Raw genomic sequence first — 9613 nt, forward strand, 5'->3', positions numbered from 1 at the left:
GGTGATGCCAGGCCGCGCGCCCAAGCTTTGGCTCAGTGCTGTTTCTGGACAGCTGCGTGGCCTTGGTCCTGATGTCTGTGTGTGACCCTCGCCTCTGGATCTCGCCTTTGCCCTGAAGCCACCCGGGAGGTGGGGTAGCCTTCGTGCCCGGCCCTGTCGGGTGGAGACTGAGTTCTGATGTCCTGGGGTATTTTTCTTGCACGGTCTCTGCCGTCGCCCCTCCGGGAATCCTGTGGGGAGGGTCTTCTGGACGAGCCTCCAGTGTGCTTTGCAGCTCCTGGCTCTTTTCTTTCTGCTCCCTAAGAGATTTGCTCCTTTCTCTTAAAAGTTTTTTGCCTTTTGAAGCTTTTCTACTGAAGGTTTCATTCTTTCATCATGTTGTAGAATGTCAGGAGCGCTTTAGTTGAGAGCCAGGTTGCTGGTATCGGAGAGGATCCGCGCTGACTCGGGGATGCTGCCGAGTTTTCTCGGTCCTCAGCTTACTCTCTCTCCGAGTTGCTCTGTTGGTTTGCTTTGGTCCTTGACCTTGGTATCAGAGGTTCTCCTCGTTGTCCAGTGTCCCTGGCTGTCTTTTTGTATTGCAGATTGGGGTTCTCAGCTGCCGGGGTCCCTACTGGATGTAGGGTGCAGGGTGCTTCCTGTGGTGGCGGGGGGCAAACATCACAAGATCCTCTGATTCTGGGCTTTTTTCCCCAGATGAGCGATGTCGGCCCTGACGCGCGAGGTGAAAGGTGGATGGGCCAGTGACCGGTGCCACGCCAGGGCCCTGGCCCCCCCAGGCAGACCTCATCGCTCCGAAAGCCTCACGCTGCTGCCTCGGGAGGCGGGGTTCTCTGCACCCTGGCTTGAAAGTGAACCCTCGAGATTCACACGGAGCGGGGTTCACCCCCGGCCCCCACAGTGCCTGCCCCCTTCTGGGGTTCTGGGGCTCCCTCTTGGCCTGGGAGCAGTCACCAGCCAGCCAGGTGGCCTCCGGGGCCCTCCCTGGCCCTTGTCCCGGGAGGCTGTCACCTGCCTCCATTCCTTCTCACTTGGTGGCTTGTCGGACTCCAGGGGGGCGAGACCGGAGATCAGCTCCAGAGTGGCTGTGTGTGCCCCCTTCCTGGGGGAGGACTGAGCTGCAGAGAAGCGGCCGGTGTGCGTCCCGGCTGGCCCCAGAAGATGGCGCTGGGCTCTGAACGGGGTGTGGGGGGGTGACGGACAGTGGTTGGCCGGCGGCACTCGGCGCCTGGTGGAGTGCGCTGTCGCCCCCCTCGTCACAGACGCGAACAGAGTACCGAATAGGCTCAGGGCCTGGCGAGGTTACCAGAAGGTAACTGCCGGCAGCCAGCTCACCCCGGTCCGGGTCCTGCTGCGTGGTGGGGCCCTGGGCGGCCCCGGCCGGGCTGGGCTTGGAAGCAGCGCTGGACATGCTGTCCCTGCGACAGGGGGGCTCGTTAGGGTGAGGTCTCACACGTGGGACAGGAGCAGGAGGCCTCGCTCACCCGTCTCAGGGCTTGGACAGACTTAGCTGGGTCTGACCCAAGGGAGGCATCTTCCAGCGGAGCGCGCCAGGGGACAGCGGCTGGGAGTGGCCCTGGGGTTACCAGGGCTGAGTTGACCGGGAGAAGACAGACATTCTGGGACGCACTGGCAGTGCAGTCGGAAGCGGCATTCCAGGAGGCGGGGGAGGCAAAGGCTCGGACCCCTGGCGGGGGAACCGCCAAGCCCCGGGCTCTGGGCAGGGGCCTGTGCTTGCGGGGGGGCAGAGCGGGCGCACTTAACGCCCCCACCCGGTGCCAGGGCCTGGCCTGATGGACGGGTCATCTCCTGGTCCACTTTTTCTCACCGCGTGCTCCTGTGGCTCACTCGGTTAAGGTTTAGATCGAGATGGAGCAGGACGTCCCAGGTCCCCGAGAGACCACCCTGCCGGGGCTGGCCTGGTGTGTGGGTCCCTTATGGTCACCCGACTCAGGGTTTGGACAGACAGCTTCCCGGGTCTGACCCAGAGGGAAGCGTCACTTATGGTCACTCTGCCGGTACTGAGCCTGGCTCTCAGGATGGCCGTGGCGGCACTTGGTGTCCTGGTGCCTCAGGGGAGCAGAGCTGTGGTCAGGGGGGTGGTCAGGCAGCCAGCTTGCTGGCTGAGAACGCCGTTGCGGTATCCACGCCAGCCTTTTGGGCCCTCTGTGTCCAGGGCCGGCGTGTGTTGCCTGCGGTGAGGGTTGAGTCTCCCGCTGTCCCCCGCAGGATATGGGGTCGTGTTTTCATGGCTCTGTCATTTCCTCAGAGGGCATCGATCTGTCCAGATGGTCAGTGAGTCTCGGTGCGGGCTGGCGAGTCATCCTGAGGCGGACCCGTCTTGTCTCCCTTGTCTGAGAACGCCTTATTGACTCACTAATGGCTCTCCAAAGGAAAGTGTCAGCAATCGGTATTTTACAGACGAGCTGGCCCCAGAGCATTAAAAGGTCAGGAATCTTGAACGAGAGAGGACATAGGAAAGTGCCAGTTCTGAGCAGTGGGAGCCAGGGCTGGCTGGGGTAGGCGTCTGGGTCTGACGGGGCGGCCACAGCGCAGGCAGCTGCTCAGGAGCCTGAGGGCAGCCGCCTGGGAGGCTGGCTCCAGGCGGGGCCAGAGGCTGGGCCCTCGGGTGTCTCTGGAAGCCCCACTCCCCTTGGGAGGGGCAGCTTCCTGGCCCAGGGCTGAGTGTGCCCTGTGCCTTACCTGCGCGCTGGGTAGGTGGGTCGGGGGACAGACAGACCCCCCCACTCGTTTCCTTTGGGTGTTTGTGGCCTAGACTCAGTCCTACCTGCAGGCAGATTTCAGCCTCAAGAAAATGTAACTCATTCACCCCAGTCCTCACTGCAGCCCCCTGAGGAAGGAGCTGTTAGCCCAGCTTATAGACGAGGAAACCGAGGTACAGAGTACTCAGTCACTCTGCTTCAGGGGCAGGACCAGCACCGCCCCTCAGGCAGCCTGCTCTGGGGCCCACGGCATCCAGCCCCCTGAGCTGCACCCTCACTGCCGGTCAGAGGGCCACCGCGGTGGCGGTGTGGAAGAGAGCCTGGCGGCCCGACAGAGGAGGCTGGGGGAAGGGGGGGCTGCCAGCTTACTGGGGTCAGCAGGGCCCCCAGAATGTGCCACCATGGGGTGGTGCGTGAGACCGTGGCCGGGCCAGGGCACGCCAGCATGGTTCACAGACGTCCGGGTGTTCGCTTGCTGTGGCTGCAGGCACGGGACTGCAGCTCAGGGATCTGGCCGGGCTCGGCAGGCTCCGGGCTTCTGGGCCGCCCCCGACTGGGCGAGGGGTCACATGCATGGTTAGCCCGGCAGGGGTGCTGGGTGTGAGCAGGCTCCTGGTGAAGCCTGCAGGTCTCTGCGGGTGGCTCACCCAGGCTTCACGGCCAGCGGACAAGCATCTCAAAAGCGAGCCGAGGAACGAGGCCTTGCTGCCCCAGCGTCAGATGGCACCAGCCCTTCGTCTGGGCTTTGCCATGGCAAGTAAGCTCATCCCTTCTGCCTGGTTTTCCTGGCTTGGGACAGAGGTTGTCAACAGGATGACTTCAGATGTGGCTGGGTGTCACCCCTCACTTCTGACGTCCCCAGGTTCTTGCCCGTAATGTGACGGGAGTTCTGTGGAGATGCCTGCAGCTCAGACTTCCCGAGCTGCCTCAAGGCTGGGCAGACGGGCACAGGGTCCTCCACCCGGCCTCAAGACAAGCAGGCAGGGACGCAGTGGTGGCCAGGGCCGCCAGTGGAGAGCGGGCCGCATGCCGCGTGTGTGGCCACCACCAGGCTCTCGGCCTGGCCCCTCTGACAGGCGGGAGACTGAGGCACACGGCCGGCAGGGCAGGCAGGCTGAGTGCGTAGCCCGGCTGTGTCCTGGGGTGGCGGGGGTGGCGTCCCAGGGCGCCCCAGGGCGCCCCAGGGGCTGGGGCCAGGGCCCACTGGTGTTGCTGGGAGGGGAGAGTTGCGGATAGCAGGGACTGGTCACCGTCAGGGCCTGCTCCCAGGTGGCCCGGAACATCCTGGTCCTTGAGTTGAGGAGGTGGGTGGGGGTGGGAGGTGGCTGGGATCCCGGGCTGCAGGGCCGCTGGTGCCTCCCTGGACCTTCCCGGCCCCGCCTCTGTCTTGACGTCTCCTGGGCCTGCTCCTTCTCCGAATACCTCTGTGGGCGCCCTGTTCTCGGTCCCCTCTCCGCTCCAGCCTTTCCTCCAGGGGCCCTGCGCTGAGCTGTTGTTCTGCCCGCCCCGTCTCCCTCCCTGCCGGGCACCACCGACTTCCAGGCAGCGGCCTTCTGCTGACCCAGCCCGAGCCTCTGACGGGAGACCGGGTGCAGCGGGCTGCCGTTCTGGCGGCCTGCAGCGGCCTCCTCCCGCCTGCGCCCGTGTCTGCGCCCCACCCGGCCGCGTGGCGCTGTGCCGGGGCCGAGCGGCGGCCTCGCGTCTCACCCGCTCCCTGGCCCTCGCGGTCCTGTGCACCTTCACGCCGAGCGGCCCGGGGCTTGCAGGTTGAGGTGCCGACAGTGGGAGGGCGGGTGGAGCGCGCTTCTCCGAGGTGCCCGGAGAGGCTTACCGTTTGTTGTAGAATTGTGAATTAAACACACAGGCAGAAAAGCAACCACGTTAAATAATGATGGAGGACACCGTCATAACCATGTGGGTACATTGCCTTGTTCCCAGAGTGCCTGCGGCCCGCTCACTGGCGACCGCTCCCTGCAGCTCGCCCCGCGGCCCGGGCTTGGCAGCTTCCCGGGCCCCAGGGCCGCCTGCCGGGCGAGTTGTGGGCGTGTGTGGCTCTCGCCCTGTCGTCGCATCCGCGAGTCCACCTTCCTGTTGACGCGAGTGGCTTTCTGTGGACTCTCTTCACAGCCCTGGTCATCTATAATTTCCTGAGCCTCTGCTATGAATACCTCGGGGGAGAGAGTGCCATCATGGCAGAGATCAGAGGGAAGCCCATCGAGTGAGTACCTTCTCCCTGGGGCCCCTCCCCCGCGCCCGGGCCTGCCCTTCTTCAAGCTGTCCTGGTATCAGCCGGACCCCCGGACCCCGGGCCATCTCCGCCCAGGACCTTGGGCTCCGGGCCGCCCCGGCTCCCTCGCCCTCCTGCCCTTCCTGGTTCTTCCTCTTTGTTCCTCTAGTTAGCAGCTCGCAGTCAGTGTTTGTCACGTTGGTTCGCTGCCCCGGCCAGTGCAGCCCTGCTCCCTCGGGCCCCGCCCTTGTGCCCACACGCCCCTGCGTCTCCCCCTTGGCCACCCTGGCTGCCTCCCGCGCCTCCCGAGCCTCCCGCATGCACCCCCCTGAGCCTGCTTCCCTGCTCACGGGCGCCTTCTCCTGCCTCTTCCAGGTCCAGCTGTGTGTACGGCACGTGCTGCCTCTGGGGAAAGACCTACTCCATCGGGTTCCTGCGCTTCTGCAAGCAGGTGTGTGCCCCAGCAGGTGCCCGCCCGGAGCCTGCCGCCCACCTGCGCCGGCTCACAGGGCGGGCTTGCTGCAGCTGCCCGGGCCCTGTTGAGTTCCTTTTCCCATCAGGCACCCCAAGCCCCAGCAGCCGTTCCCCAAATTGCAGGGACGCACCGGCACCACAGGGTGCGCTCTGAGGGCCTGGAGTCTCTGAGGCAGGAGCCGGTCCAGCCCTCGCTCAGTTTGACCAAGTCTTAGTGTACATGAGTGGAGCGTGGAGGATTCTAGAATCTCAGTCTGGAAACTTCTCATCAGCTGTGGCTGGAGCCCGGGAGAGTTCTGCATTGAAGACAGGATGGAATGGGCCTGTGCAGGGTCCGGTCACCCCCCGTTTCCCGTTGGGCAGTCCAGTGCCTTCCAGTTTCAGCCGGGCAGGCTGGGTGTAGGCGGACTGGGGTTAAGTGAGTGGCCTGGGGGCCTGGCCTTCTGAGTCTGACCTTTCTCCTCGGTGTGACCTTGGACAAGTCCCTTAGCCTCTCTGAGCCCGTTTCCTCTTGTATAAAATGGGCGCAGCGTGGTTCGTTGTTTAGGAGCAGGCGAGGGAGAGGACATAAAGCAGGCCGCAGCCTGGCGCGAGACCCCTGTGCTGTCCCGGGGGAGTACGGCGCCACGCCAGCCTGCTTGCCCTCGACTTGGTCTCTCCAGGGTTCCGCCGGGCCTCTGTCAGCCCCTCTGCATTGCTGGTGTAGTCATGAGCGGGAGGCGGGGTGCCGCCACAGAGAACCCTGTGCTCCCCGGAGGGCTGGCCTCTGCTCCGCCACGGGCAGTCTCCCTGGGTTTTCCTCAGTCCCAGTGTCTGGACCTGCAGGGAGAGGGTAAAGCGCCTGGCTCAGGGTGGGGGCTCAGCAGAGTTGACCAGGCCGGTGACTCAGTCTCCTTGATGATGGCGCCCTGCTCTGTGCCGAGGGCAGGGCCTCGGTGTGTGGTCTCCTGGTCTCCGGCCTTGTCGGGGCCTCGTCACAGTGACTCCCCAGAGGTTGTCAAAAGAAAGAGAACAGAAGAAGCCGCTGCCCCTCCCTCCCGCTGCCGCCAGATCCTGCTGGTACCTCTCACCTGCGCGGGCTCAGCTGCTCCGGGGCCTGGCGTGACCGCACCCGCCTGCCGCCTGCCGCCTGCCGCGCTCCCTCGGTGCGGCTGCTCCTGTCTGCCCGAGGGTGCTGCTCTCGCTTCTGCGAGTTGGGGCGCGGGGCTGGGCGTCTGTGGGCCCCATGACGCAGCACCCCGCCCCAGCCTCACGCAGCTTGGCTGCCCGGCTTCCGCGATCCTCTCTGCTCCCCAGTCTGGCAGAAACCTGGGCTTCAGGCCGTTGAAGACTTGCCCCCCACCCCCGGGCCTGAAGGCTGAGGTTCACTGGAGCCCAAGGAATGGCGATTCTGGTGGTTTTATGGGCACCGAGTACCCCTTGCTGGGCCTCTGGGAACTGTAGCACCCCGGCTCCTGAGGCCTTTCAGAGCCCTTTCTCGAATGCACAGATGTGGGGGTACCTCGGGGAGAAGCTGCTTGCGCTCCTGCTCCCTGTGAGGCGGGCGGGTCAGTCCATCCCCGGGGAGGGGCGGAGTTCACTCCTGCTTCCCCCTGTCGGAGTGGCCAGGCTGCTTCCCGCTCCCGTGGGCCCCCCGTAGGGCCTCGGCCTTGTCGCCTGTGCCCTCAGCTCGCAGCTGGGCCTGCAGTGGGCCGTGAGGCCAGCGGGGCCCTCCCACCCGTGCCCAAGTCTCTCCTGGCCCGGCTGCCCCATCTCCCCCCATCCTCTCCCCGCCGCTGCCCCCACCAGCACCCCGCTGCCACCTCGGTGTGAGCGGCGCCCCTCACCCCGTTTCCACGGCACGCTCCTGCTGACCCGGGCCCTGAGCGGCCGCCTCTGACGGTGTCCCCCGCGCGCCCCATCTGTCTGGCCCGCACAGCCTCTGTCCTCACCAGCAGCGGCATCGCACGGCCACTGCCTCCCCTCCAGGCCACGGCCCCGGCCGGACGCGGGGCCTCCTCCCACCCCTCCCGGCCCAGCAAGGCCTGGCTGCCGGAGGGGCCGCTCATCCTCGCCCCCCGCCCTGCCCCACAGGCCACCCTGCAGTTCTGCGTGGTGAAGCCGCTCATGGCTGTCAGCACCGTGGTCCTCCAGGCCTTCGGCAAGTACCGGGACGGTGACTTCGAGTAAGCAGCGGCCCCCTGAGCGGGGGCGGGGGGGGGTGGCGCGCCGCAGAGAAGGGGCAGCAGGTCAGCCCAGCACTCATGACCTCTTCTGCCTGGAGGCCGGCGTGGCCTGGCCGCTGCCGCAGGGGAAGCCCTTAGCATCCCTCGCCTCTGTGACTGGGCCGTGGGCGCTGTCCAGGGGCCAAGACTGGCTGTGACCACTCCCAAGACAGCGGGAGAGGTTGAGCCCCAAGTCCCAGAGTAGAACGCCCTCCTCTGCAGGGGTCGCCACCTCCCAGGGGCCAGTGAGAGAGGCCCGTGTCCCCTGGCCGCTCTGAGGGGCAGGCGAGCATCAAGGCGCAAAGGGGCCTCCTGGGCTCACGGGAAGAGCAGCCCGAGCTCGCGGCTCCCTGCCGTCAGGCGAGACCGGCCAGGCCGGGCCCGACCAGCGCAGCCCCGGCGGTGCCCTGCAGGCTCGGCTGCGTCTGCTCGGAGGCGCCGGCCGGCCGCTCCGAGGCGGGAGCCCTCGTCGAGCCCTCGGGTCCTGGCCCTGGCGCTCGTGCCCTCTGCCGAGGCCTGGAGCCTCGCCCAGGGCCAGGGCTCAGGACCCTGGGGGTCGGCGAGAGGGCGGGGCCCTTGTCCTGCCAAGGGTCTGCCCGAGCCAGAGCCCCCCCCCTCCCGCAGCGTCACCAGCGGCTACCTCTACGTGACCATCATCTACAACATCTCCGTCAGCCTGGCCCTCTACGCCCTCTTCCTCTTCTACTTTGCCACCCGCGAGTTGCTGAGCGCCTACAGCCCCGTCCTCAAGTTCTTCATGGTGAAGTCTGTCATCTTCCTCTCCTTCTGGCAAGGTTGGCCTCATCCCCCAGCGCCCCCGCGGTCCCCCGTGCCCTGAGGCCCCAGCTCCCGGCCGTCCAGGGGCCTCCAGCCACGGGAGGTGTGGCCGTCGGGGTGCGTGGGAGGTGTGAGCCTCAGGAGCACTCTGGGGGGCCGCCTCATGGCTGGGGAGCCAGGGACGCCGTGTCATGTGGACTCGGCGTTGGTGGCCAGCAGGAGCTGGGCGCGTGTCTCCCTGAGCCTTGGCTTCGTGCCCACACCCCTGCCCTCCGGAGAGACCGGGCCTTGCGCCCCTCGCCCCGGGCGTGTGGCAGCATGGCGGAGGGGTCTAGTCTGGGCCTCTCCCTCCAGGCATGCTCCTGGCCATCCTGGAGAAGTGCGGGGCCATCCCCAAGATCCACTCGGCCCGCGTGTCGGTGGGTGAGGGCACCGTGGCCGCCGGCTACCAGGACTTCATCATCTGCGTGGAGATGTTCTTCGCAGCCCTGGCCCTGCGGCACGCCTTCACCTACAAGGTCTACGCCGACAAGCGGCTGGACGCCCAGGGTAGGCGGCCGTCCTGGGGACGGGGGGCTCTGGCACCCCCGGCTGCCCAGCTCCTGTGGGTGTTGACGTCTCCCGGCTTAGGTGTGCTACAGGCCGTGGGCTCATCGTCACAGGGGCGGGGGTCCTGTGTGGGGACCCCAGGGCGTTGCAGCACAGACGTCGCCGTGGTTCGGTTCCGACAGACCCGAGCATGACCCGCGCTGCGGTTCCGGGCGCCAGTCCCCTGGCCCACGGGCTTTGGCCCGACTGCTGCGAAGCAGACTTGGCTGGTCATGCTTTCTCAGCTTTCCTTTCACGCCTGTTACTCTTCCTCTTTCTTAGACCAGCGTGTTTGTACATTACAAGGCCCAAGAGAGCCCTAAAAGCACCCAGGCCCCCTCGCCCCCGGCCCCCCACCCCCCAGCTCGGTCAGGCCTGGGCCGCAGGGTGTAGTTTCACCACCGTGCTGGAGCGGCTGCGGCTGTGGCAACGGCTGCTAGATGGGGGTGAGGGCAGAGGCTCTCCCAGGCCAGGGCACCTCCCGCTCGGGCAGGGCCAGGTGGCGGGGTGCCTGAGGTGACTCAGAGTGGGAGCAGGGCAGGCCCTGTGGTCTGACACATCTGCCCAGCCGCCGAGCAGCCGCCAGCACCCTCCCAGGGGGCCGGGCGTGAGACGGCGCC

General features: G+C 66.6%; 1 protein-coding gene across 1 annotated transcript in view; it reads left to right on the forward strand.

Annotated features, from left to right (window-relative positions):
* Nucleotides 1-4636: 4636 nt before the first annotated feature.
* TMEM184B (transmembrane protein 184B) overlaps nt 4637-9613 on the forward strand; it is a gene marked incomplete at its 5' end in the record, with an annotated part of 8748 nt that continues 3771 nt past the window's right edge. The window contains 5 exons of the mRNA XM_012735124.1: nt 4637-4941; nt 5326-5401; nt 7498-7589; nt 8253-8422; nt 8760-8954. Of these exons, the coding sequence (XP_012590578.1) occupies nt 4637-4941; nt 5326-5401; nt 7498-7589; nt 8253-8422; nt 8760-8954 (838 nt within the window). The remainder of the gene's footprint in view (nt 4942-5325; nt 5402-7497; nt 7590-8252; nt 8423-8759; nt 8955-9613) is intronic.

This window comes from Condylura cristata, unplaced genomic scaffold (genome assembly GCF_000260355.1).
Source record: "Condylura cristata isolate star-nosed mole 26May11 unplaced genomic scaffold, ConCri1.0 scaffold00004, whole genome shotgun sequence".
Lineage (NCBI taxonomy): Eukaryota > Metazoa > Chordata > Mammalia > Eulipotyphla > Talpidae > Condylura > Condylura cristata.